Source organism: Suillus plorans (assembly GCF_016647745.1).
Source record: "Suillus plorans strain S12 chromosome Unknown HD556scaffold_60, whole genome shotgun sequence".
Taxonomy (NCBI): Eukaryota; Fungi; Basidiomycota; class Agaricomycetes; order Boletales; family Suillaceae; genus Suillus; species Suillus plorans.
The window spans coordinates 170,980-198,544 of NW_024537444.1; the positions used below are offsets into that span (position 1 = coordinate 170,980).

Here is a 27,565-nt window from a genome sequence, read left to right on the forward strand (position 1 = left end):
CAAACAATTGCGTGGTTTGCATTGATGGTGGAATATGACTAGTACCCATGCATGTTAGCCCACGTTACACCAACCCTGACTCAGTCGGACCCGTTTACCTGCTCCGCTCTATCTGCCTACTCGTCTAAATTCATGTCAGTAGTAGGCCTGAAGGCTGTAGCAATACTGAAGTCATCATCATGCGTGGTGTGGGGGTGGCTAATGCGCCAACTGCAAACTATATCTTACACCGAACTCGGGAATTAGCTGGATAACTCACACGGGTATCGGTTACTTTTATATGACTAAGTGCTCTTTCTTTACATTTCTATAACTGGTTGGCTCCTCGACTGACTTTCTTGGAAAACAAAGTAGTCGATAGTCGGGCTGGGGCTGGGACCGGGCGTTAGGCTGGGTTCAAACGCTGGCGAGTTTGCCGTTACGAAGCTGGTATTAATAAAGGAATGTTAACGTGGCAATGTAAATCAATGGCAAATTTAATATTACAATGTGATGGCGAAAATGAGTGAGCGAGCGAGAGTGTGTAAAATGAACGAGTGAGTCATATGGTGCATCGAGGAAGCGAGGAAAGGCGATGCTAACTGCCGCTCAGCTGCCAGTTCCTTACGAGTTTAATTTGACGTGGCATCGGTGTACCCAGTGGTAGCGAACCCGACTCGAGAGTGTGTCGTGTCGAACACCGAGTAAAAACGCTCGCTATGGAAGAACAACTCAGTATTTTATTCTCCTGGAAGAGTTGTAGCTCAACTTACAGGAAACAGTATCCGTTCGTGAAATCCAAGCCAGAGCCGCTGAGGCTCCCAGTGTCAGCGATAACCAGGTATATGCTGTTGGCATCACCGCCAACGGCGGTATTCAACGATCGAGGCCAGATTTGCCCATTCGGGGTGAGCTCATAAGTAACCCCACCGATAGTGAAATACAAGGATGAGAGCTTCTCGTACTGGGCGGATGAGATCTGTAACAAGCCAACGTTCTCATTGAGGGTCGCCCCCGTAGCAGACTGATATTTATGGAACGCATCTGAATAGTGGATTAGAAGGGTTCTCATGTCGTACGGGACACCTACCAGAGGCAATGTAAATTAGGGTGGTTCCGGTATCGACGATACCAGCTGTCTCATCTAAAATGGGCATAGACCCATATCTGATGGATTGATCAATGCCCCAATATTCACTCGCTGGAGATGTCGTTGTAATCGGCACGTAGCTGACGTCTCCAGTGATTTTAGAGGCGTCATAACCGCCGAATGTGAGCTCGCCACTGGTATCATCGGAGGAAGCAGGTGCAAAGAACACTCCGAGTACCTCCGAACTAATCGTTCTCTGCTTATAGAGGTTGTCCGTCACAGTTGCAACTTCGTATGTATTACTGACGGTGCCCTGCGTTAAATCAACTGGTCCAAGGCCAATAAGTCCCTCCAGGCTACCCATCCCTGAGGATTGAGATGCGACGCCAATAGATTGGTTATCAATGACCAGGTCAGAGTTGAGCGTTACGGTGTCTGTGTATTCCTCTCCAGAAACGGAACTACCATCGCCATATCCAACACTCTGGAAACGGTTTGACAAAATGTACGTGCCACGTAGAAACAAACACTCACGAATGTAGCGCCTGTGTCGTGGCTTGTAGCAGTCTTCTCGTAAGCTTTGTTAGTCCCGATCCAGGTATTTGAGCTTCCCGTGTCTACCAGGACTGTGTCTGAGTGAAATTGACAATGCGTCAGATAAAGAAACGGCAAGGACAGGAGCAGCTTACAGTACGTTGGTGGACTCCCCACGCCGATGTCAGCGGTGTATGTCATCACATTATTGATTGCGCTGATGGAAGAGCTGCCGCCAGCTTGTCGAGCTTGGATTCGAGCTCTATCTGCAGCCGCGATGTTCTTGATCCCATACGAGTTTATTCTAACAGCGAGCTTGAGAGTAGCCGGGCTTGACGCTGTCCGAGGATGAGGAAAAGCGCTCGCTGACAGAGAAAAGAAGGCAAGCGCCGGCAGGGCAAGAAGAGATGAAATAGAGGGAACCATCTTTCCGATGGCACCCTTCCTACTAGTACCTGGACCATTTTATATGGTGGTCGGCATCATAACGTTACTCTGGGAATATCATGGAGACGAACAATAGCAAGGCTTCGAAGCAACTACGTTAGCTGCTTGAAATGTAACTAGTAGGCTCGGGGCTCGTTGTGTGAAGATATAGTATGTCCCATGAATTCATCTACGCAGGAAATGAGTGTCGGTTAGTAACTAGCTGCAGGGGAAGTTTGGAAATGACCTTTGGATGACCTGCACAATTTTATTACAGAACCCGTAGCAGAAACCTGATTAGTAATTCACTGAGAAAGTCGTGATTCAAATATTCAATATTCGAGGACATCCAGGAAACGGCCAGTCTGGGGCCAAAGTCTGGGGCGGAGTCTGGGGTCAAAGTCTGGGGCTGCGGCTGACGCGTGCGGAGCTTAATTCTGAGTTCCAATTATATCTGGTCACGTTTGCAATACCAGTGTGACCCGTCCATTGTGAGTTGTGACTCGCCCTTTGTGACCTCTTGCAGGCCGCACTGCACTTGGTGACATCAATGATCAGTCCCAGGGAAAACTGGACATGGCCAAAACGGTTGAGATCAAGTGGAATATTGTTTAGACATATAATTTATGCTATAATATTGTGTAATCTTCAACGACACGATCGTCTACACATCGCATCGTAAAAACATTACATCGTTGTCGATTTGATGCGCACACTGCGGCCATTGCATTGTCGATCGCACTAAAGTTTGTCAAGCGCTCGCACGACGCACGTGCACCGCATGCACTTCTGCTATGCAATTCATCGACTACTTCACATCGTGCTGCATCACATACATCGCACAACGGCTAGCTATAGTACGTACTCTTTTGTTTGCGCAGAGTTTGTGACATCATTCACCCCAAAGTTATAATTCATTGGGGCAACCCTATTTTTCCTACTTCTCCTCATAACATCATCTTCCCGCCAAGTCATCATCCTCCTACTGTCGCCAACTTCCTCAGCAGATTGTATGAATCTTCGATTTAAGTATGTTATCACTGTATGTATCATAACAAAGGTTGTATGCTCAGTAAGTGGAACTCTTCTTTATGTTGTCCAGTCTAATGACTCCGAGACTGTTCCAAGTTCGAACTTGAAGCTGGTACCTGTACCGACAACCACTACCGTCCTCGATACCATATCCTTTCATTCTACTGACACTTCTGTCCACAGTCTTATGATAGGGAGGCTAGAGAACTCGTAAGTACAGCCTTGCTACTCATATTATCAAGTCGCTGAGACTTCTTAGGAAAAAGCAGGGCGCTGGACGAAGAACAGCGCCTGCTCGCTCGTCTAACTCCTCTACTGTCTACATCATTCCTGCCATCGCCTGCTGGTCGCTTCCAAATTACCTGTGCTCGCCTGTCTCACTCCACATCGCTCCTGTTCTTTTGCTATTGCCTGCCGGTTTCCTCCCGATTGTCTCCCTCCTCGCCTGTCCACGTCGCTCCTGTTCTTTTGCTGCCGTCGAGGTTGCCTGCTTTACACTGTCGTGCTAGTTCTATCACCATCATCCTATATCGTGTTTTCTGGTCGTAGGTCGAAGCATTTGTATTAGTAGATTATAGCATATTTCACCCGAATACAACCGATTTTGTCGTACCAGTGGAACTCGATTGAAATATGCTGAAATATGATATCAATATTCTTAACATATCCTACAACATTCGAGAAGATTGCAACAGATGCGAAATATTCTATTTGTCTCCACAGCGAGTCTCCTATAGTGAAATATGGTGCTTCTAAATTCGTCATATTCCGCTTGATCTCAACCATTTTGGCCATGTCCAGTTTTCCCTGGGGATCAGTACTCAGTACTCCCAGTGAGAATCAGCTGTGCTCGAATAGGGCTGAATGTGTTGAAATGTGCGTTTGAGAGACAGCGCACATACTCGCGCATTTCGCTCGATATCCGGACTGACAGCATATTTTCTATAAGACGGGGCAGTGCCCCATGTGCTCTATACTATTGTGCTTCTTTTATATTGCGCACATTTAGGCGCATTCACGCACACTCGCGCTGTCCTCCCAGAATGTGCTTAAATAGTGTCAAATATGCTTTGATTGCTTAGTAGGTATTATGCGGAATACAATCGGTATACGAAAGCAGCTGGAAAATAGTGAAACCGATGCGAAACAGGTGGAGTATACCTCGAAAGTACATTGAGAGCCGAGCATAAACGAAATAGACAACAGCCTGAGAGCGGATCGCAAACATCGAGAGCCGAGCAGAAAGGATGTAGACAGCAGAGCAGATCGAAAACATGTTGAGAGTAGACAGCGGAGGAGATCGAAAATGGGAAGCAGAAAACACAGCAACGAAGGTGCGGCAGACACTGGTAGCAGAATCAAGACACGTTGAGGAAGCACAAGTGTTGGGACAGTGGATTGACGATCATAATTTTGACTGGTTTTGGTGCGGAGAAGCACGAACATAGCATGCTAACTGCATGTGGTGAGTAGATTGGCGGGTGTGTCGGCAGCCGCTAGCCATCTACGACGGGCACACTAGTACTGGCAGGAGGCACGATGATGGCGGGCGGCTTTGGAATTGTCACAAAGCAAACACGTGACAAAAACAATTCAAACTCAGCCCGGGTCAGCCGTGTTTGCCGAACGCCCCAGACTCTGGCCCCAGACTCCGCCCCAGACTTTGGCCCCAGACTGGCCAGATCTCTGACATTCACCAATATTCAGGCCTTGCAGCAGGCTTCAGCGCCCGAGCATTTACATAACGTAGATTTTTTTTAAAGTTCAAGTCACATCTGGATTCTGGAAGTTCTGAATTCGAATTCCGAGTCGCAGTGAGTACGTCAGACTGGTCATCGTCGAGTCTAAGTGATAACTTGATCAGCCGATCAAGCCATGATGTCAAAGCAATCGTGTGGTTTGTATTGATGGCAGAATATTCTATGACCAGTAACCTCACGTTGCACCAACTACGATGCTGATAACAAAACTATATACTTCTAATCAAGATCTTCCTCGTGTACACAGAATCATGACTTTGATCTCAGGGCTTCATATTTTTTTATAACTTTGCTATGCAGTGGACATAACGGGGTTAATCTTATGCTGAGCACACATAAGATGCTGGAAGAAAGTCGTCATGATCAGAGTCCGGTTAGTAAGTTTACCATAGCACCATCGCTCTCAATCATGGACCGATGCACGTTAAACACAAAATTCAAGTAAGGTACGTTGTTGGGCATATATGCTGATATGAATAGGAATTTAATTTGTTATAGCATAAGTCCACTCAGTGGTGGCGAACCCGACTTGGGAGTTTGTCGTGTCGTACACCGAATAAAATCGCTCGCTATGGAAGAACAATTCAGCAACACATTTTCCTGGAAAATGTAACTCGACGTACAGGAAATAGTAGCCGTTCACGAAATCCAAGCCAGAACCGCTGGGGTTCCCAATGTCAGCGACGACCAGGTATATGCTGTTGGCATCACCGTGAACGACGGTGTTCAACGATCGAGGCCAGATTTGCGCATTCGGGGTGAGCTCGTAAGTGAGCTCGCCAATAGTGAAATACAAGGATGACAGCTTCTCGTACTGGTCGGATGAGATCTTTAACAAGCTAGTGGCCTCATCGAGGGTTCCCCCCGTGGCAGACTGATATTTCTCGAAGGCATCTGAATAATGGATTAGAAGGGTTTTCATGTCGCATGGGACACCTACCAGTGGCAAGGAGAATCAGGGTGCATCCGGTATCGACGATACCAGCTTTTTGATTCAAAATGGGCGTATCCCCATAGCTGATGGATTGATCAATGCCCCAAAATGTACTCGCTGGAGATGTCGATGTGATCGGTACGTAGCTAATGTCTCCAGTGATTTTGGAGGCGTCATAATCGCCGAATGTGAGCTCTCCACTGCTATCATCGGAGGAAGCAGGTGCGAAGAACACTCCAAGTACTTCCGAACCAATCGTTCCTTGCATATAGAGGTTTTCCATCACAGGTGCAACTTCACCTGTATTACTGACGGTGCCTCGCGTTAAATCAACTGGTCCAAGGCCAAGAAATCCATTGATGCCTTCAACTACTGAGGTTTGAGATGCGACGCCAATAGATTGGTTGCTGATAACCAGATCAGAGTTAAGCGTTACGGTGTCTGTATATTCCTCTCCAGAAACGGAACTACCATCGCCATATGCAATACTCTGGAAACGCTTTGACAAAATGTATGTGTCCCGGAAAAACAAACACTCACGAATGTATTGCCTGTGTCCTGGCTTGTAGCAGTCTTCTCGTAAGGTTTTTTGGCTCCGATCCAGATATTTGCGTTTCCGGTGTCTATCAGAACTGTGTCTGTATGAAATCGACAATGCCTCAGATGAAGAAATTGCGGAAGAACGAGCAGCTTACAGTACGTTGGTGGACTCCCCACGCCGATGTCAGCAGTGTATAGCATCATATTATTGGTTACATTGATGGAAGAGCTGCCGCCAGCTTGTTGGGCTTGGATTCGAGCTCTATCTGCAACTGCAATGTTCTGGATCCCGTACGAGTTTATTCTCACAGCGAGCTTAAGAGTAGCCGTGCTTGACGCTGTCCGAGGATGAGGGGAAGCGCTTGCTGACAGTGAGAGGAAGGCAAGTGCCGGGAGGGCAAGAAGGGATGACAGCGATCTGGAGGGAACCATGGTGGTCTGTAGTAAAAGCATCAGAACGTTATTCTGGCAATATCTGAATCGCAGAAGCTAATGATGACAAGATTCAGAAATGATTACCTTAACTTGAAATGTGACTGGGCCACGGGGCTCATCGATGCATCGCGTGGAGATGTATTTACTATTCGAGTCCCATGAAATTCATCTATGCAGGAAATAATTGTCGGATAGTGAGTATTTGAATAGTTGCAGCAGAAGTCTGAAAATGACCTGCAGGATTTTATTGTAAAACCTGTTAGCAAAAACCCTCAGTACTGCATAGTAGTAGTCACTGATCATTGATCAAGCTTAAGAAAGGCGTGATATACTCATTTAAACAGTATTTACGTAACGCTCTACACGTTCCAACTCGGAGCGGCCTTGATCACTTTTGAGTCAAAATTCTGCTCTCGCCACTGGCAGGAAACGGAGTGCTTATTTGGGCTCATTCAACTTAGTGAGTGCATAAGACGGAATGTTCTTTGAAGCTTGTCTAACTTCAATGAAGGATCCAGAAACGGACAACATGTCTAAGTCGTCGTTGCTGTTCGCGATGCGAGGATGTTGATGCATTGATGGCTGACAGGGACGGTGGTATGGACGTGCGCTCGTGTTTTTGAAAACTTGTCTCAGGTCTGATGCCGATAGATTATAGGACACAGTGGTACAATCCCCCATACCTGAGACATTGATGCTGAATAACTCGGCAACAGTGTATCCGGCACTGTCAGTAAGATAATATAGAAAGCAGGCTTTGGTGGAGAATGATGATAGCGTTCCCGGAGTATGACATATATGGTCAGTCAGGCTTATCATCTAGACTTATACCGCCACAAAGCGCGATCACACTTAACAGTTGTACCATGCGCAAGTGCAGGACACGAAGAATGAATGGCTGCCTTCCTCATGTGTCGTGGCCTATCGGGAGCTGATCAAGCACAATATCTGGCTAGCGCTTGAGACCCGTATGTGAGCCGGCTTCCTGATACGGTTCAATGTCCTAGTCTGCCCAATGTGGACTAGTAAGCATCAAGGGTCAATACCAACGCTATACTGTGTCTCTGTGTATCGAGCTAACTGTAATGCGTCACAGGGCCTTGGTTGTATTTTTAATTTATACCCCACCATAACGCGTTAGAGGAGGTCAGCCACTCCAACACACAGGCATCCGATGATGGGCCACTGGTTACTAACTTTGCAACTGCGGCGGCACAATTCACGCCATATGGTTGCCTCTATACACAGATATAGTTCGGTGTTCAAGAACACACCGATGCGCTAACCAAGCTCAGGTGCTTACCAATGAAGCCGTTCAGCCTTTAAAAAGAGTTTCAAGATTGGCCGCAGCACTTCAAACCCCATGTCTCAGTACGCCACGATGCAGACACTTGTCCTGTACGACACCCTCTCCAACCTACCAGGCAATAACTTTTCACCCAACCCCGCAAAGCCGAGGTCAGTAATTCAGGTTCTGTATGTCACACTTTGATATCTGACCAGCCTACTGCGCCCCAGGTTCGTTTTGAACTACAAGGGTCTTCCATTCGTGACCGTCTGGGTCGAATACTCAGACATCTCGATCGCTATGAAGGCCATCGGTGCAAAGTCAAACAAACGCTCAGACGGCTCGGAATTTTGCACCGTTCCCGTCCTCAACGACCCCAACACCGGCGCCCTCATCAGTGACTCCCTCGAAATCGCCTCCTACCTCGAGAAGACATATCCTGAGAAAGCCATTTTCCCCAACAACTCAGAATCCTCGATACGCGAGTTCAACTCCGCCCATACCAGACTCATTCTACCTGCTGCAAAGTCTCTCTTTGCGCGTTCCGCAGAAATATTGGGTCCCGCCAGTGCTAAGTTCTTCATCAAAGTTCGTTCGATAGACGTCCCGCTGCCTTGGGATGCGACTTACGATGAAGACTGGGCCCTACTAGAGAAGGGGTACAATACTGCTTACGAATGGTACCAGAAGACAGACGGGAAGTGGTACATGGGCGATACTTTTTCGTATGCAGACATCATTGTAGCTTGTTATTTGCTGTGGTTCAAACGAGTTTTGAAGGAGGATGAGTGGGTCAGGATCAGTTCTTGGAATGGAGGGAAATGGGCCCAAGTTCTCGCAGATGTCGAGAAGGAGTGCGGATTAGCGTAGGAGACTGCGTGTACTATAGCATTGATTTCGGAGACATTGATAAGTTCCTTCAACAGGTCAACTCAGGCCACCGTCGTAATCACGAAGTGTGCACCACATGTCTGGCTTAGGTCAATGTTGTGTGGGCCTGGACCCCCTTGAGCCTGAGCTGATGTACGTAAACGATAAACGATCTTTTATTGGCTGACTACGTAGTTAAGACTGTCGTCCCTTACATAACAGTTACGCCAAAAGGCAGTGATAATCAAAGCGTGCTTTGATTATCGCGGTGGTGATTATGGGAACTCATGTAAGCAACGAGCTTACAGCTGACTAACTTACTAACATAGATACCTCCCTTGTGTGTAGTGGGCTGCTGGGAGCTGATCAATTATAACCTCTGGCGGGCGCTTGACACTCGTACGTGAACCTCTTCTCGATGACTCAACGTCCTAGGCCTCTTAGTACGCATCAAGGATCAATACCAACACTATACTGTACCTCTATGTGTGAAGGTAACCGTAATGCGCCTTGGTCACATTTCTGAATCATACCCCACCATAACGCGCGTCGCGTTAGAGGAGGTCAGCCACTCCGACACAGCTTCCGATGACACCACTGGTTGCTAACTTTCCAACTGCGGCGGTGCATCGCCCATGATCCATGCTGCATGGAGGTATAGTTCCGATGTTCAAGCATGCTAACCAAGCTCAGATGCTTACCAATGATGCCGCTCAGCCTTTAAAAAGAGTTCTCAAGATTGGCCGTAGCACTTCAAACCCAACGTCTTAGTACACCATGACCCAGACACTTGTCCTGTACGACATCCTCTCCAACCTACCAGGCAATAACTGGTCACCCAACCCTGCAAAGCCGAGGTCAGTAATTCATGTCCTGTATGTCACTTTGATATCTGATTAAGGTCTACTATGCCTCAGGCTCGTTTTGAACTACAAGGGTCTTCCGTTCGTGACTGTCTGGGTCGAATACTCAGACATCTCGATCACTATGAAGGCCATCGGTGCAAAGCCAAACAAGCGTTCAGACGGCACGGATGTTTACACCGTCCCGGTCCTCAGCGACCCTAACACCGGTGCCCTCATCAGTGACTCCCTCGAAATCGCCTCCTACCTCGAAAAGACATATCCCGAGAAGGCCGTTTTCCCCAACAACTCAGAATCTTTGATACGCGAGTTCGACTCTGCCCATTTCAGATTCATTATACCTGGTGTAAAGCCTATCTTCGCACGCTCCACGGAAATAATGAGTCCCGCCAGTGCGAAGTTCTTCATCAGAGTTCGTTCGATAGACGTGCCGCTGCCTTGGGATGCGACTTACGGTGAAGACTGGGCCCTACTAGAGAAGGGGTACAATACTGCTTACGAATGGTACCAGAAGACGGATGGAAAGTGGTTCATGGGCGACACTTTTTCGTATGCAGACATCATCGTGGCTTCTTGTTTATTGTGGTACAAACGAATTTTGAAGGAAGATGAGTGGGTCAGGATCAGTTCTTGGAATGGGGGGAAATGGGCCCAACTTCTTGCGGATGTTGAGAAGGAGTGCGAATTGGCGTAGAGGATTGCGCATACTATCACATTTATTTCGGAGACATTTCAAACAATGATAAGTTCCTTCCACAGGTCAACGCAAGCCAGCATCATAGTCACAAAGTGTGCACGCTTAGGATGTTGTGTGAGCCTGGACCCCTAAGCCAGGATTGGACTAACTTCTAGCACGAATAGCTGCCGGCTCGGACCGCTCGGTGTCGATTGTCTTTGCAATCCTTTTGACCTCCAAGTTGCTCTTCCAGCACGCCGTAGAACACTGACGCAAGCTCACATCCTGTTATCACTTCTCATTGATCCTTTTTCGTTCTTTCGTTCCAGTACTATATGGCGACCACCTGTACTTTTCATGAATTGGTTCCCAGGTATCACGACAATACGACAATAAAAACTACTGGAAATAAAACGGTTACGTCGTTCTACCTGGGGGTGACTTCACGATATGCAAACGATATTCACTGTCCTCCTGTTACCCACTGTTCTCTCACCTTGCCCATGCTATTTTCACAGGAACCAATAGAACCTCTCAGTGACGGCAATCGTGCGTTGCCTATTCTCATCGTGGCTGTGAAACAGACATTGACGAAGCTCTCGCTTTTCTTTTCCCGGCGCACATACTGGCTGATGGGCTCGCGTTTGCCTCGAACGTGCGTTCTTCTCTCCACAAAACCTATTTTGCGTTATTAACAGCTCTACATCGTCGATTCGTCGAAGTCCAACTGCTCAAGAACCACTGTATTCGACGAATCACGTTCTATTCTCATACTTACTGCTCCTGTTGGACAGTGAAACGCATACAGATTCATTGGCGACTACTCTCAAAGGCTGCCAAGGTTTCGCTCTCTCGCACAGTTCTCGATTTCAGAACAGATCTCTTTGCTCATTCGTTAACCATATGTCCCGTATCAAAAGCCGTCGAGTTTGAAGAGGAAGCGAAGAGACATTGGTGCAAATGTAGTGTATAAAAGTCTGCCTTTGCAATAAAGCAACGACCGAAGGTCACCGAACACAGATACGGTCAGTCAGGCTGAGTCATCTAGACGTGTACAGCCACAAAGTGCGCATCACATTTTGTAGAATGCGCAAGTGCAGGCCACAAAGAAGGAATGGCTGCCTCCCTTGTGTGTAGTGGGCTGCTGGGAGCGGATCAACTATACCCTCTGGCAGCGCTTGACACCCGTAAGTGAACCTTCTTCTCGATGATTCAATGTCCTAGGCCTCTTACTAGTATGCATCAAGGATCAATACCAACACCATACTCTATGCGTATGACCGTAATGTGCCCAATTGGTTTCTAATTCATACCCCCGTTAGAAGAGGTCAGGCACTCCAACGCAGCATCTGATGACACCACTGGCTGCTAACAAGGCACGAGCTTTTTCCCATTCTCATATGGATCTGGTTCCGCTGGCATGACGGCGCCTTTTTATTCTGGTCCTATGGTTATCAATCTTTCCAACTGCGGCGGCGGTACATCGCCCATCATTCATGCTGCATGGAGGTATAGTTCCGGTGTTCAAGAATGCTAACCAATGAAGCCACTCAGTCTTTAAAAAGATTTCCAAGATCGCTGGCATGACGCTGTCTCTTTATTCTGGTTCTATCGTTATCAATCTTTGCAACTGCGGTGGTACTACATCGCCCATAATCCATGCTGCATGCAGGTATAGTTCCGGTGTTCGAGGATGCTAACCAAGCTCAGATGCTTACCAACGAAGCCGCTCAGCCTTTAAAAAGAGTCTCAATATTGGCCGTAGCACTTCAAACCCCACGTCTTAGTACACCATGACCCAGACACTTGTCCTATATGATATCGTCTCCAACTTACCAGGCATTAGCTGGTCGCCCAACCCTGCAAAGCCGAGGTCAGTAATTTATGTTCTGCATGTTACTTTGATATCTGACCAAAGTCTACTACGTCTCAGGTTCGTTTTGAGCTACAAGGGTCTTCCGTTCGTGACTGTCTGGGTCGAATACAAAGACATCTCGACCGCTATGCAGGCCATCGGTGCAAAGCCAGACAAGCGTTTAGACGGCACGGATGTTTACCCCATCCCGGTCCTCAGCGACCCTAACACCGGTGCCCTCATCACCGACTCCCTCGAAATCACTTCCTACCTCGAGAAGACATATCCCGAGAAGCCTGTTTTTCCTAACAACTCAGAATCCGCGATACGCGAGTTCAACTCTGCCCATTTGGACCAAATCATTACGCCTTCTATCAAGTCCATCTGGGTACGCTCCACGGACATCATGAGTCCCGCCAGTGTGAAGTTCTTCACCAAAGCTCGTTCCATAGACATCGCGCTGCCTTGGGATCAGAGTTACAATGAAGACTGGGCCCTGCTAGAGAAGGGGTACAAGAATACTGTTTACAAATGGTACCAGAAGACAGAGGGGAAGTGGTTCATGGGTGACACTTTTTCGTATGCAGACATCGTCGTCGCTTGTTACTTACTGTGGTTCAAACGAGTTCTGAGGGAAGATGAGTGGGCCAGGATCAGTTCCTGGAATGGAGGGAAATGGGCCCAACTTCTTGCGGATGTTGAGAAGAAATGCAAATTGGCGTAGTAGAAGATTGCGCATATGTAACAGTTGTTTCGGAGACGTTTCAAACAATGATAGTTCGTTCAATAGGTCAACGTTGTAATCACGAAGTGCGCTGGCTTAGGTCAATGTTATGTGGGCCCGGGCCCTTCTATGTTAAGCCCAAGCCAACCTATCGGACTCGTGACAAAATCGACACCAAAATCGCAGCGGGGAAGGTACTCAAGTACTCACGAGTCACGACTTGGAAGAAAAAGAATATTAGAAATAACTGGGCGCAGGCTCGCGATATGTATTTCTTGTATTTGTCGTTTCTTTGTACCCAACACGATATCAAACATTGAATTCATACGTCTTTGATTCCGTCAGTAGCTCGGATGTCCCGGAACTTTACCGCCTTCTCTGCTGCTGTAAATTTTACCTCCTTGCTCGCTCGGCCTCATTTCTCTGCGGTGGTCTGCACAGAGTCTGCCTTGCAAAGTGACAGTACAAGCGACATGATCCTCGTCGAATAATTAGCAGGGGTGGCACGAGCGAGATATTCACCAAAAGCCTCTGGAATTAGAAACCAAGGTAGATGAACTTGTGGAACAGGGTTGCCAATGGGAACAGCGGTGGGTGACCACAAGGAGTCGGCGGTGGAAGAATCATGGTGATCGATGATGGTCACAGTTAAAACAACCAGTGGGGTACCAGAATTGTTCAAGGCCGGACCGCTAGAGGGGAAGAGCACATCGCCCGCCAGCAGAGGAAAGAGTAAAATCAAATGAGGCAATAGTCCATTGCAAATATATGTTGGGTACTAGGGCAGTGGCAGGGAACAGTACTGATCTGAGCCGCCTAAGTAACCACTCAAAGGGAAAAGTTCAAAAGCACAAGCTTACGCACCAACTGCGATAAACCCCCAAAAATTAAGGTATTGCGAAGGTCGCAAGTCATACATTACTTTTCTAATTTTAGGGGTCTTCCGTCTTCGTCGTATCAGATCCTTTGCAGAATCTACAATGGTGGGTTTCGTCGTTAGCGGAGATGTCCGGTTCATACAGTGATTGAGGGTTGCGTAGTAAAATTACAATGTCATGGTGAACAATCGTAAGACTTACATTTCCCATTTCCCATTTCAAACTTGTCCTTAAAATTAAGATGGGCAGAGATGCATAGATGTCCGAGCACCATGCTAAATCTATCTTAAGGCAAGCATCCTAATTGAGACGGGGTGGAGATGTCCGAGAACCATGCTAAATCTATCTTTAGGCAAACAGACGGGCGGAAATATCCGAGACGACCTGTTTTCGAACTGTATGCTTCATCATGTATGCTTCCTCAAGTAATTCTCCACCTGTATGCATACATATATGGGGGCTGGCAATGCTAGGTGAGTATGCATAACTATTTTTCTAGTATCCCTGGCTTTGTATCAAAACTTATGACAGTACAGCCTCCACCACTGAGACAGGACTTAGAGCAGACTCTACGTAGACTGGACCTAGAGTTTGCATGTTCCGGACGTCCTCGGATTAACTTACTAACATAGATAGCAGCGCAAACGGTCAGTCAGGCTGAGTCATCTAGACTACAAAGCGGGCATCACATTTTGTACAATGCGCAAGTGCAGGCCACAAAAAAGGAATGGCTGCCTCCCTTGTGCAGTGGGCTGCTGGGAGCTGATCAACTATAACATCTGGCGGGTGCTTGACACCCGTAAGTGAACCTTCTTCTCGATTATTCAGTGTCCCAGGCCTCTTACTAGCATGCATCAAGGATGATACCAACACCATACTCTATGCGTGCGTGTAACCGTAATGCGCCCAATTGGTTGCATTTCTAATTCATACCCCCGTTAGAGGAGGTCAGGCACTCCAACGCAGCATCTGATGACGCCACTGGCTTCTAACAAGGTACAAGCTTGATCCCAATCCCATATGGATTTGGTTCCGCTGGCACGACGGCGCCTTGTTATTCTGGTTCTATCATTATCAATCTGTCCAACTGCGGCGGTAGTACATCGCCCATAATCCATGCTGCATGCAGGTATAGTTCCGATGTTCAAGCATGCTAACCAAGCTCAGATGCTTACCAATGAAGCCCCTCAGCCTTTAAAAAGAGTCTCAAGATTGGCCGTAGCACTTCAAACCCCACGTCTTAGTACACAATGACGCAGACACTTGTCCTATATGATATCGTCTCCAACTTACCAGGCATTAGCTGGTCGCCCAACCCCGCAAAGCCGAGGTCAGTAATTTATGTTCTGCATGTTACTTTGATATCTGACCAAAGTCTACTACGTCTTAGGTTCGTTTTGAGCTACAAGGGTCTTCCGTTCGTGACTGTCTGGGTCGAATACAAAGACATCTCGACCGCTATGCAGGCCATCGGTGCAAAGCCAGACAAACGTTTAGACGGCACGGATGTTTACCCCATCCCGGTCCTCAGCGACCCTAACACCGGCGCCCTCATCACCGACTCCCTCGAAATCACCTCCTACCTCGAGAAGACATATCCCGAGAAGCCTGTTTTTCCTAACAACTCAGAATCTGCGATACGCGAGTTCAACTCTGCCCATTTGGACCAAATCATTACGCCTTCTATCAAGTCTATCTGGGTGCGCTCCACGGAAATCATGAGTCCCTCCAGTGTGAAGTTCTTCACCAAAGCTCGTTCCATAGACATCGCGCTGCCTTGGGATGAGAGTTACGATGAAGACTGGGCCCTACTAGAGAAGGGGTACAAGAATACTGTTTACAAATGGTACCAGAAGACAGAGGGGAAGTGGTTCATGGGTGACACTTTTTCGTATGCAGACATCGTCGTCGCTTGTTACTTGCTGTGGTTCAAACGAGTTGTGAGGGAAGATGAGTGGGCCAGGATCAGTTCCTGGAATGGAGGGAAATGGGCCCAACTTCTTGCGGATGTTGAAAAGAAGTGCAACTTGGCGTAGAAAGAAGAAGTACAAATTGGCGTAGAAGATTGTGTATACTATAGCAGTTATCTCGAAGACGTTTCAAACAATGATGGGTTCGTTCAATAGGTCAATGTCGTAATCACGAAGTGCGCTGGCTTAAGTCAATGGTATGTGGGCCCGGGCCCTTCTATGTTAAGCCCAAGCCGACCTATCGGACTCGTGAAAAAATAGACACCAAAATCGCAGCGGGGACGGTACTCAAGTACTCACGAGCCACGGCTTGGAAGAAACAGAATTCAACATTAGAAATAACTGGGCGCAAGCTCGTGATATGTATTTCTTGTATTTATCATTTCTTTGTACCCAAAACGATATATTTATACGTCTTTGATTCCGTCAGTAGATCAGACGTCCCGGAACTTTACAGCCTTCTCTGCTGCGGTAAATTTTACCCCCTTGCTCGCTCGCCCTCATTTCTCTGCGGTGGTCTGCACAGAGTCTACCTTGCAAAGTGATAGTGCAAGTGACATGATCCTCGTCGAATGTAAATTAGCAGGGGTGGCACGAGCGAGATCTTCGCCAAAGCCTCTGGAATTAGAAACCAAGGTAGATGAAGTGGAGCAGGGTTGCCAGTGGGAACAGCGGTGGGTGACCACAAGGAGTCTGCGGTGGAAGAATCATGGTGGTCGATGATGGTCACAGTTAAAACAGCCAGTATGATGCTAGAATTGTTCAAAGCCAGACCGCGAGAGGGAAAGAGCACATCGCCAGCAGATGAAAGAGTAAAATCAAGTGGGGCAATAGTCCATTGCAAATGTATGTTGGGTAGGGCAGTGGCAGGGAACAGCACTCATCTGAGCTGCCTAAGTAACCACTCAAATGGAGAAAAGCACAAGCTCACGCACCAACTGCGATAAAACCCCCAAAAATCAACGATTGCGAACGTCGCAAGTCATACATTACTTTTCCAATTTTAGGGGCCTTCCGTCTCCGTCGTATCAGATCCTTTGCAGGATCAGATACACCTACATAATCCACAATGGGGGGTAGGTTCGTCGTTAGCGGAGATGTCCGGTTCCTACAGTGATTAAGGGTTGCACAAAAGTACAATGCCGTGATGAATGATAGTGAGACTCACATTTCCCATTTCTGAATGATGTACGACACATCGCATCAAGACGAAATCCTATCAATAGCACTACGCGTTTAGTCGGCAAAATCACAATGTGTTTCGTCCGTTGATGGCTTCGACCTGATGATAGCTGACAGATCCTTGACATTATTGGCCAGGAAATTGAGAACGTCAATCTAGAAGGAAGGCTGTTGAAGTACGTGCTCTGTCATGCCATCACCAAGATACGTGTACCTCGGCAAAGATTCGATAGAGAGTTTTGCCTAGCGCACCATCGACAATGAACGGCCTACTAGGTATATTTGTCCATCAATCTACCACATACGAGGGTAACGCACCGAAGGAGTCGCTGAGTATCTGTGTGACAACAGAAAGGTAGCAGCTAAGTTCGAATGATGACTCATGAGTCATGTCTTGTGAGTGACTCATCATGGACGAACGACGGCATCGGACGGTCACTCTGGGATTTTGAACATTAGACTGTGACAACACTGCCAGAACACAGTGAATGTCATAGCCTACCTGTCGAGAAACTGCCGGAGTGCCGGAGGTAAAAAAAATGTAGCAGAAAGTTCAAAGCAGCGAGTTTGACAAAAAAGCACCGACTCGAACCTGATCGTCCGGAAGTGAACTAGTGGATAATCACTCCTGCAAGAATTATTCGTGATAAACTTGGAACCAGGGGAACTCCCTGCGGCCTGCCAGGTGGTCCGATTTCACATGTTTGACAAATGATGAAGTGTAGCTACTGGTAGTGGTACATAGCACCACTGGTCGACCATTACAAATTTACTATTATAATAGAGTTCTTGGTGCTGCCAACGAGCATATTCAAATAAAACTCTACAACAATCTACCGGTCCTCACGATTACCGCGGCCCTCGAATCCGACGAGTACCAGCAGCAGTCTCCAACACACACCCAACTACCAGGACTGTACAAGCTTTATTTTGTGACATACTATGCTAGTGGCAGCGTATGCTATGATCACTAACCAGTGCTACTTGCGTTCATGTATGGGTGTCGTACGCGCGCGGTAGTATACATGAGAATAAGGTATCCAAATTGTAACACAAAGAAACCAAAAGAAAAGTAAGCGACAACACCCGAAGGAGAAATAACAATGTCCAACAAATAGCCTTAGGTATCAGAAGAAGAACGTACGGTATGGTTCACAACACAGAACAACGAATGTGACGGAAGTGAAGTGAGGAGGATGGATGCTTCATTGCCGTGGCACGTTTAAACCATTCCGAGACGAATGTTTCTCGCTCGATTGGCGAGCACGGCCAGGAAGCACAGTGACGTGACGCGAGCCGCCATTGGGAACGCCTAGCATAGTACGGTCACCGTTCACAATGATAGGTTCCTTCTCAGCAACTCCGTGCTTTTCGAATTGAGCACGTTTTGCATTGGCCGGACCCAGAGTCTGTGAAGGGAGACGCTTGAAAGCAGGCCGGAATATTTCGCCCTCCGAGCTTCCTGTGCAGTCAGAGGCAACAGATGACTCTCTTGACCCATCTCTTGACCCGCTTTGAGTGCTTGAACTTCCCATGCTGCTCACACGAGGTACAGGCAACGAAATGGACACCCCATTCATTGGTGGTGCAGCTCCCTTCACGGGAGGTAGATGAGACATGAATGCCTGCGAAAGTGACGATGCCGACGAGGAGCTCGAAGGACGGCTGGCGTTCAAATCAAAACCGATATTCAACTGCGAATGTGTGGTATCTGTGCGACGATTAGTGCCACGTGCACCGGAAGAAACACATGCAGGTGGGTTTGCCCGCGTACCTCGCCGTTTTGGGAGGTTGAGGTTGAGCGATGCGTTGCGAGCATTGACAGCAGCTTCATAGCTCCGAAGATCTTCAGGGTTGCCATGGAGCGTCATGCGAGCTCCCTCTCCATTGCCGTTTGCCATACCAGGAAGGGCTCGTTCTACGGTGGGCGTTTTGGAACTTGGAAGAGAGGACACACGAACTCTTCGGCGTGAAGAGGGAGATTGCGGCATGGTGCCCGGCGCTTCTGAGCCGGCGAGTTGAGGTCCACTCATAGGCGTGCGTATGAATGCCTTCCACATGAAGTCGTCACGACCTAAACCAGGTGTGGGCAACGCAGAGAGTGACATGCCGCGATCTCTGAGCTGCTGCTGTGATAGTGCCTTGGGCGGCATCGGAGTAACGTTCGGCGAATGAGGTCGCATATTCATTGCAGCGTTTGAGAAGAAAGGTACACCATCTGTTGAGAGCCCAGCAAGGACATTTGGGTCGTCAATAGACATGAGTCCAAATGCGGAGGAGAACCCGCCTTCACCGACTCGAGAATGTTCATCGGACTGCTGGTCGTGGGATTCAGGTGCAGAGGTAGAGGACATTGAGTCTCTTCGGCGTTGAGGGTCAAGCAGCATTCGCTGTTGAAACTCCTCTGAAACGCCCTGGTACATATCCCCCGCCGATAGGGGGAGATGGACGTTGGACGAAGTAGCGCTAGAAGGCATGGATTGCGAAGCGCTACTGCCGTCACTGTAATCAACGGAGTCTCGGCGAGGCCGGTAGGCTAATCCAATGAAGGGCCCAGTGAACATTTCTGAGCTGAAGTTATCTGAACCGTCCGCACCATATTGATTTTGTGAGAAAGCTTCATCCAAAGACGCGAACTGGGGTTGACTAGTTTGTATAGCAGTCAACCCCGGGTTTGTGCTCTCGCCCCATCCAAGCCAATTGTTGGAAGGTTGATTATGGTCCGTGTAAAGCTCAGGTAGAAGTGCCGGTGAACCTTGAGGATTTGCAAGCATGGGAGCTCCGGCATGACGCATGAGGTCAGCTTGTGCCCGATTTCTTCCAGCAATCTCGGAGTCGGAAGAGAGCGACATGGGAAGATGTACAGCGTTTGCTGACGAAGCATACACATGATTGAAGGAAAATGGGGTTGTGTAAAGCGGATCACCCGAAGAAGTGTCCATACTGGGTACGCTCACTGGGGAAGGACCGAGGATGAAGTCGTCCAGGGATAGCCGTCCATTCCCAAGAGAAGAAGAAAGGGAGGCGGGGCGAGGCACATGATGACCAGGGCCACTTGGTGCGGTTTGACGGTGGAATTTCACATAAGTACATCGACCCTTGCGTTGTGAGCATTTTGCTAGAACAAGAGTAAGAATAGAATCGTGGGTTTTGGGGCACAAACGTACAACAAGGATTGCAACCGTCGCATGGTAAGCTTGATTGGACGCATTGGTCGCATGCTTGCTTCGAAGTAGTTGCTCGAGAGGTTGAAGCAGAGCCTTTGCGACGACCATTGGTGGCGGTTTGTGGCGGTTTTTCATTTGCATGACACTTGTTGACGTGGCGCGATAAAAGATCGCTGAGGTAGATTAAGTTAACCAAGATCAAATAAACCATTTGCTTGGAGACTTTACCTGCGTGCAAATTGGTCTCCACAATACTGACACTTGTAGGGGCGATCACCTGTATCTGTTGAGGAGCGAGCCGATGTTAGTCAGTGAGATGATGATGGTGGAGGTAGATTGTAAGGACAGGGGGTAAAAGCCTCCCGTGGCAAAGTGGAGCGAAATTAGTGCTAGAATGGAAAAAAGTACATACGTGATCGCATGTGACGAGCGACGTGCTGTGGACGAGTGAAAGTAGCCTGACAGACAGGACATTGATGGTCACCACCCATTGGTATAGAATCTAGTGGATGGTAGTGAGAGTTAAAGAAGAAGTTCCAGAGTTCAAGTCGTGGACGAGTGGATGATACTATCCGATGACACAAACCTTGTACACATATTTATCCTTACCAAAACACCTGGATCTATAACCTTCGGCGTCGGCCGTCTATGATGTCATACATACCTTATCGGTTGACACTGCTTTCTTACATAATATCAAATCTTACATATTTCCCCTAACTGTCATTCCATTCATTATACTATAAGGTCTGTTCATCCTACAACTCTGACCTTCTTCCACATCATCCTCTCCATTCTTCATCCTCCGCATCATCTTCCCTAAAAATCAAAATAAAAGTTCGAAAACCTAAACAAATTGCCGTTCCCGTCGTCAAGACAATGCTGGCAATTTAGCGTGTGACGCCATTTGATGTCACCTATTTGCGCGAGATCGTGGCGGAGATCAACCCGCTACAAACACGCACACTGACGTCAGTTCATCAAAACACTCCTACGAAACGTGTCTTTCACCTTGGTGCGGAGACGGGCACGAATACTTCAGCATTCGCCCTATCACCGTAAATTTAATCAGTAATCTCGCTCCGATTCAATCGTCATAGGGCTGGAAACATGAATAGCAGATCGCTGCCGGGCGTCTGGTAATAGGCTCCGGAGAAGGCAGGCGTCATGAAAAGGCATTGCATCGAGCCTGATCACCACCCTCGTTGTCCTGTCCCTGTTCTACGGATCTCCGCGACAGGAACAGTGCGAACAACTTCACACTCATGATGATGATGATGGATAGCAATCTCACGGCCCAACACTGTGGATCGCTTCCTCAGAGTATGCCGGCATTCTTAAGAAGCCAGGGGAGCTGATGCCAAGTTAGCCCTCCCCTTAATTAGAAACTCCCCGTGTCGCGTCATAAGATGTCTTCAAAATCCGAGGCAGCAACAAAATTAAACGATCGATTGGATCGCAATTGCGATCACTGGCCTCAGGTAACACAGACAAAGCCGGTGTCTCCCAGGCGATATCAAGAACAAAAAAGAAGAAAAAAAGGCAATGGGCGCTGAAGAAAAAAATAAAATGATACTCAACGGTGTAGTGTTATCCACTCCAATGTACTTCATATCAACTGGGATATAGTGCTTGTTCGGCAGCTTGTACGTGACGGACTCAACGCCCGCGTTCTCCGCGATGACGCGTTGCCCCATCTTAAACAACGTTGCCTGTCATTAAATAGAACCATCAGAAACGTGCACAACACGAGGATAGAAGTCTATGACGCACTTGCACACTAGCGCTGGAATCCAGGGCAAAAATATCGAGCGTTGCAGTTCTCGCCCGCGTCGCAACATTAACTGCATCCAAAACACCTCCGAGGGCGAAGCTCTCTGGGACAATGAAATCGAGTTTCTTGTCATCAGTGGGGGAGATGAGCGATAAGGGCGCGAATGTATAAGTCAGGTCCACGGAGGTTGACAAAACACGATCGTCCACTTCCTGCAGCGTGGTGTACTCGTCTTGAATGAATCCATGGAACGCAGAACCACCCGACTTGAGCACTGCGATGCGCAGGAATGTGTGAATACAAGCTCAAGAGTGCAAGGATAAGCTCACCCAAGAGATCGGTGATGCCCGAGGTTACTTTAGCTGAGAGCTTGTCCTTGCCAGCAGAGGCATCGACCTGGGGAGAAAGAAAGGAGTGTTTGATAAGCTCTATATATATATGTTTAAGAAAGAGAAGGGTGATAGTGTCTCGACCGAGAGTTGCCGCAGCTCGGCAAGTGACGGCAAGGGAACACTCCACTTCAGCAACTTTTTGATACATAGTTTCGCTCCACCCGCCAAGTCGGAACTCGAGAAGCATAGATGACGTCCAATTAAAATCCGTACCTCGACCTCGACCGTCTGTCTGTCATTCCCGTCTCTAATGAATGAATGCGGGTGCGGATGGTCATTTGCACTCAAGGCAATGCGAGACCAACGCAACTTCTCCAAGGTCACGAATGCACGGTGTATGTGCGCATACTTGGAAACGATGTAAGTTCCGAGATGCAATGCGAACCGTTCTGGGTTGAGGATGTGGGGTGAAATCTTGGCGAGATCTAGTAATCGCCGCAGTGTTCAACTTGGTTAGCTGGTATCTCCTCCATCATTAGTACACGTACAATATGTGATGTTCTTAACTATACGATACGTCATGCGGTGAGCTTTAGCTGGACCATCGTACGGATTTACATACTAGAGTCTGTTGCGACAATAACAGAGTTGTCTGCAACCGTGTAGCTGCATACCCAACTATTAGAGACGGTGGAGTTCACAGTATACTATGGAAATCACTGACCTGGTCTCAATATCACCTTCTAGGAGTACTCTGACATTGTATTCCACGACTTGGTGAAACTCACCATCCCGAACAACACGAAAGACGCGAACGAGGTCTTTTCCGTATCGAGTGTTTGTTAGAACTGATTCAGACATTATCGGCAACGGTGCTAGTAGGCTCGCAGTTTCAGTTGGTCTTCTAACGTTCAAGACCTCGTTCAACTTGTAGAAGTTTATAGATTGGCTGCATTAGGGAGACGGCGTAGCGTAGCGGCATATCACACGCTACTATAATCAGATTGATAAGCGACCAGGCTGAGTAAGCGCTCTGATCTTCCCCTGGACTGTGTCCTGGATATTTCATTTTCAACCACATTCCGCTTTTTTTCCACATTTCAGTCCGTCCTATAAAGCAGCAGTTTTCCTATCGTCGATGGTTTTACTCGATCTTCCATCATATCAATGGTAGTACTCTGCCATCTCCATTTTTTTTACGTCGACGGAGCGAAACCACGGGTACCTGTTCTCGTGCGAACTGTTTATCTTGAGCGTGGGTTACAAGTGCTATCCTTTACTCGCGACCACCCTCAAAATTGAATCACTTCGGTTTTTTTCCCAAGGAACCTTTCCCATTAGTACGACGATAAGGGGACCAGATAAGGCAGATCGTCGTCCAAGAATGCCATGGATCGATGCGCACAAGTTTCCTCCAAACACGATTGTCAAAGGGCACTTGTATGCTCATGAAGCAATCGCGGAGGCGCTCAACTTGAGCATGCTTCCGAATCCCTGAGGTGCAATAAGACGTTGTAAACGCCTCCTCCAAGACACACTAGCCAGCTGCTAGGGTCGTCTTGCCCTTATCGCGAAGCTTCGATTTACTTGGACACTCAATTATATCGGCCAGCTTCACTGTTTGCGGAGGTCCGTTCCAGGCACTCTCCATGGCGTTGCGTAAATAGGACTACTCGTCACCGACTGCGGTGCAGGTCCTTTCTCTTATGACGAGATGATGGAATGGCTCAACCACAAGTTGGATGTGTCTCATCTCAATAACTCGGGACACTAGTCTTTACGCACCAGGACCTGTATTTTGTTGGCGCGATGATGCGGCCTATATGTTGGATAAAATCCGGACCATTCTCAGTCCAAGGGTTGGACCGAGAATAGTCGGGACTTTACCCGTCATAGTTCGAGTATATCGGCATGTGCTCTGATAAGCATTCCAAGTCGTACTTGTAAAGATCTTTGATGACCCGGATCTCACGTTGCCAGTCAAATTAGGTGCTGCAATGTAGTACTTTGTGTTTGGCAGTTTTTAGGTACCATGTAAGCGAAAAGTACTGAATGTAGAATGTATTTTCTTCCAGCCTTGGAAGAGACACTAATTCAATTACACCGATTCAGGTCGTGTACATATGTGCTCCGTGCTCTTATTCGCGATAGGACCCCAGCTGGGACCAATGAAGCAAGGCGACAAATGAGTTGTACTTCCCTGATTGAGACAGTGCCCATTGACTCATCTAACAGACCGCATCCGAGATAGGATTGGTCGCCATTACATCGGATTCGATTTCCTTTGATGGAATTTGACATCAGAAAGTTATATCAGAACCGGATGACCGTTGGATGACCGCATAAGCATGTGCTTTGAAGCAGGCGCTAACTCGTATCAGTTACCAATACATTTAGAGAGTTTGATTAACCAAGAACCTTCAAAATGAAAGTCGGATATCAAACCCACGTGCAGGCTCGTTGCCTCAGGTTTTTCATATTCGAAGTATATAGAATTCAGATGCAGCCCGTGCTACCGTTCGAGGAGTGACTAGTGACGTGGCGCCGCTGAGGTCGGATCGGAGTATATGGAAGCATGATGCACGATATCTATATCACAAGGCTGCTAGTGGCGCTGTGTAGTGGTTGTTGCCGCATGAAGAATGAGCAGGATAATTTGCAAAGGATAGCGTTCAATGTTATAGCAAAGGCACGCGCGCGGCGCATGGTTTCACAGACAAGACTCGTGGGTGGTCCAACTCACCATGCTTCTGGGATGTAATCGTAGTAGAAGCCGGATTCCAAAAATGCATGCTTGAGCTTAAGATTGGCAGGGCCTCCGAGGAAACACGACGGCACAGTGACTCGAGCAAAAGTACCAGACAGGCGTCACCTGCCAACTTTGATCAGTCAAGTAACGGATGATAGACATACGTACAGACATTCGTACACAAGTGAGCTATCACTTCAATAACATTTGCTGGTTTACCGGTCACCAGATAATAGACCAACCGCCCCGTATTAGGGTGCACAGCCAGCGACGCGATAACGAGCGATAGGTTGGATGACGAGGACGAACGGCAGTTGCCGAGGCTCAACCTTGAACCTTTCTTTGCTTATCCGCCTTAACTTGCGGCCAGCCTATATATCATCATTCGATGCCATCCTTAGCTCATTTCATAGATGGTAACATCCTGGATAATCCCTGGGATTTTGCCCTTGTCGAGATGTACGTCTGAGCGCTAGCTCTTGGGACCATTTGGGTAAACATGGGTCATCGTCGGAACAACTTGTTCCTTCCCTGCGTCATTTTATTAATCTTCTCACCTCCGGTGACCTTTTCGGGCCTGAAGTACAGAGAGCTATAGCGGCGATAATCGCCAGCGTCCATGATGGTGTCAACGAGAGGTTTCAGGCATTAGTAGCCACCCAGAATTTCCTCGTTCACCCATAACCGAGTCAAAGTTCGAAGAACTCGAAAAACACCTCGAGAAATTGTGAACAGGTGCGAATATGAGCCGAAGCCTACCACTACTGATCATCATTAGCAATGACAACATCTCCCTCAACGAACACATTTCGGAGATCTGGACTACCCTTGCATCCTACGAGACAACTACACCGCTCTCTGCAGATTTATCATTAATCGCTATCGTTGTCAACTATTCACGCGCACTTTCCTCCACCAGAAGACACGTCATATGCATATGGCCCAAAAGTTGGCTGACTGGACGCCCGCGTCCAATGAACTCTCCGAAACGCGCTGGCTTGACGCTCCTCATTAGTTTTCATTGATACGCATACTTCCTGACAAAGATGTACGCGCAAGCAATGCTCATCAGACAATCAAGTTATCCAATTGGAACTTTCCAGCAAGCCAATGTACTTATGAGCTTAGTTTCTCGATCACCTCATCATGGCGCTAGAATATCATGCGGCCGAGGCCCAGAAAATGTAGAGCGAGGGGGACACACTGAGGTTTAAGAGGGCTACCGGAAAGTTTCAGATTGTTGCGTTGCATTGGGGCGCTGGCGTCGTGAAGACTTTGCTGATAAAGATAACGCTCGCCTCAAAATTCAACAAATTCACTACCGATTCTGATGATGCGTTGCTATTCTATGTTGGTATCCTGCAGGTAAGTTTATTCCCCATTGTGGTGCCGCACTGCTCATTTTTAATGTAGATTTGTATAATTCAGATAAGTCCGACGACTTGGGTCGCGAACCTTACGAGTCTAGCGGCGGTCGTGTCTTGCGGCACTTGAAAGGCATTGTTGCATGGCATGCAGCCATCGCTTGTGATACCGACGTATTCTAAAATCACTCGTTGCGCACTTTCCCTGGGTTTGCTGGAGATCCCTCATGCCAGTTTTGATATCGCCAACTTAGATGACACCTGCGAGGCATATTTCATTGTAACTTCTTCAAAACCCTTGTCCGCTTACAAAGATCTAGTCAAATCAATTATGATATCCCAGCTCCCACAAACCTTCTCTGGCACTGTTCATGCAGGGGCTACATTAATGGGCTTCCTCACGTACTTCTCGTCCTCTTCTAGATGCGTGATTTTTGAGATTTCCCTTCGAGATGATCATGTAGCGGCTCTGGAAAAGCTACTCAAACTGACAAGCCTTATCATCAATGTTTGCATGGCCTGAGATTTACTAAGCAGAGATCATCAGACAACCACTGAAAATATCAGATTTCTTGTCCCGGCCACGTTCTCAAGTGTACGCCATCTTCTTCTCGCCATTCGGGTTGTGTGAGTTTTGAACAGATTGAATTCTGTCCTCTTTTGCACTACTACGTGGTGCCGTACTTGGATGTGTAAAACACAGCAATTAGAAAGACTGTAACAGCATAAATTGGTCGTCAAACCAGGAACCTCAAACCCGGGCTTTGGCTCTCCCAGTGGCTAGTTGATGCCTGCAGCCAGTGAGTGACAGAAGCGGTTCACACACCAAGATTGACAGTATTACCTGGCATCTGCCGTGCGGAGAACGATAGACTCAACGAAGGCACCATCACGACATGGGATATTTGCAATGCGTTCTCGCGACAAAGCAACGATTAGGCAGGTCACTTACATAGTTCCCGCTACCGTTAGGGAGTGGGTCTCGTAAACCATGCATGTCTGGTCCGGAGGGTTCATGTGAGATTTATTAGCACCTAAACGATTATCAGGGTCGCTCTCTCCAAACCTGAAGGTCCGAGGTTTTAATCCTCGCGGATATAGTATATTTCATATGAAGTGAGAAACTACCTGTTCGTGCCCTCG

The 27,565-nt window shown here is 47.8% G+C and overlaps 10 protein-coding genes across 10 annotated transcripts; 5 read left to right on the plus strand and 5 right to left on the minus strand.

Annotated features, from left to right (window-relative positions):
* Positions 1-611: 611 nt before the first annotated feature.
* Positions 612-2,029, minus strand: HD556DRAFT_1244064 (acid protease; the record flags this gene model as incomplete). The annotated part of the gene is made up of 5 exons (XM_041298414.1): positions 612-696; positions 753-1,023; positions 1,070-1,553; positions 1,604-1,701; positions 1,759-2,029. 5 exons carry the CDS (start codon positions 2,027-2,029, stop codon positions 612-614), a joined length of 1,209 nt encoding a protein of 402 aa, XP_041156379.1.
* Positions 2,030-2,588: 559 nt separating this feature from the next.
* HD556DRAFT_1398747 (uncharacterized protein) lies at positions 2,589-3,356 on the plus strand. The gene has a single exon (XM_041303770.1). The coding sequence runs from the start codon at positions 3,042-3,044 to the stop codon at positions 3,273-3,275; it is 234 nt and encodes a 77-aa protein (XP_041156380.1). The 5' UTR covers positions 2,589-3,041; the 3' UTR covers positions 3,276-3,356.
* A 684-nt stretch (positions 3,357-4,040) lies between these two features.
* HD556DRAFT_1398753 (uncharacterized protein) lies at positions 4,041-4,427 on the minus strand. Its single transcript, XM_041303771.1, has 2 exons — positions 4,163-4,427; positions 4,041-4,138 (listed from the first exon to the last, which is right to left on the minus strand). Exons 1-2 carry the CDS (start codon positions 4,335-4,337, stop codon positions 4,077-4,079), a joined length of 237 nt encoding a protein of 78 aa, XP_041156381.1. The 5' UTR covers positions 4,338-4,427; the 3' UTR covers positions 4,041-4,076.
* Positions 4,428-5,305: 878 nt separating this feature from the next.
* HD556DRAFT_1529559 (acid protease) lies at positions 5,306-7,026 on the minus strand (the record flags this gene model as incomplete). Its single annotated transcript, XM_041309417.1, has 7 exons — positions 6,965-7,026; positions 6,815-6,899; positions 6,451-6,733; positions 6,296-6,393; positions 5,762-6,245; positions 5,445-5,715; positions 5,306-5,390 (listed from the first exon to the last, which is right to left on the minus strand). The coding sequence occupies exons 3-7, from the start codon at positions 6,725-6,727 to the stop codon at positions 5,306-5,308; spliced, it is 1,215 nt and encodes a 404-aa protein (XP_041156382.1). The 5' UTR covers positions 6,728-6,733; positions 6,815-6,899; positions 6,965-7,026.
* Positions 7,027-8,093: 1,067 nt separating this feature from the next.
* HD556DRAFT_1447132 (uncharacterized protein) lies at positions 8,094-8,888 on the plus strand (the record flags this gene model as incomplete). The annotated part of the gene is made up of 2 exons (XM_041307206.1): positions 8,094-8,188; positions 8,249-8,888. 2 exons carry the CDS (start codon positions 8,094-8,096, stop codon positions 8,886-8,888), a joined length of 735 nt encoding a protein of 244 aa, XP_041156383.1.
* A 777-nt stretch (positions 8,889-9,665) lies between these two features.
* Positions 9,666-10,445, plus strand: HD556DRAFT_1447133 (uncharacterized protein; the record flags this gene model as incomplete). Its single annotated transcript, XM_041307207.1, has 2 exons — positions 9,666-9,745; positions 9,806-10,445. The coding sequence occupies 2 exons, from the start codon at positions 9,666-9,668 to the stop codon at positions 10,443-10,445; spliced, it is 720 nt and encodes a 239-aa protein (XP_041156384.1).
* Positions 10,446-12,220: 1,775 nt separating this feature from the next.
* On the plus strand, positions 12,221-13,006 carry HD556DRAFT_1447134 (uncharacterized protein; the record flags this gene model as incomplete). Its single annotated transcript, XM_041307208.1, has 2 exons — positions 12,221-12,300; positions 12,361-13,006. 2 exons carry the CDS (start codon positions 12,221-12,223, stop codon positions 13,004-13,006), a joined length of 726 nt encoding a protein of 241 aa, XP_041156385.1.
* A 2,128-nt stretch (positions 13,007-15,134) lies between these two features.
* HD556DRAFT_1243990 (uncharacterized protein) lies at positions 15,135-15,920 on the plus strand (the record flags this gene model as incomplete). Its single annotated transcript, XM_041298410.1, has 2 exons — positions 15,135-15,214; positions 15,275-15,920. 2 exons carry the CDS (start codon positions 15,135-15,137, stop codon positions 15,918-15,920), a joined length of 726 nt encoding a protein of 241 aa, XP_041156386.1.
* A 2,321-nt stretch (positions 15,921-18,241) lies between these two features.
* On the minus strand, positions 18,242-20,694 carry HD556DRAFT_1244052 (uncharacterized protein; the record flags this gene model as incomplete). Its single annotated transcript, XM_041298413.1, has 4 exons — positions 18,242-20,154; positions 20,204-20,376; positions 20,432-20,486; positions 20,616-20,694. 4 exons carry the CDS (start codon positions 20,692-20,694, stop codon positions 18,242-18,244), a joined length of 2,220 nt encoding a protein of 739 aa, XP_041156387.1.
* A 212-nt stretch (positions 20,695-20,906) lies between these two features.
* HD556DRAFT_1398859 (uncharacterized protein) lies at positions 20,907-23,269 on the minus strand. Its single transcript, XM_041303772.1, has 9 exons — positions 23,034-23,269; positions 22,932-22,975; positions 22,858-22,875; positions 22,583-22,794; positions 22,307-22,373; positions 21,977-22,251; positions 21,785-21,915; positions 21,215-21,253; positions 20,907-21,154 (listed from the first exon to the last, which is right to left on the minus strand). The coding sequence occupies exons 1-9, from the start codon at positions 23,168-23,170 to the stop codon at positions 21,121-21,123; spliced, it is 957 nt and encodes a 318-aa protein (XP_041156388.1). The 5' UTR covers positions 23,171-23,269; the 3' UTR covers positions 20,907-21,120.
* Positions 23,270-27,565: the final 4,296 nt, after the last annotated feature.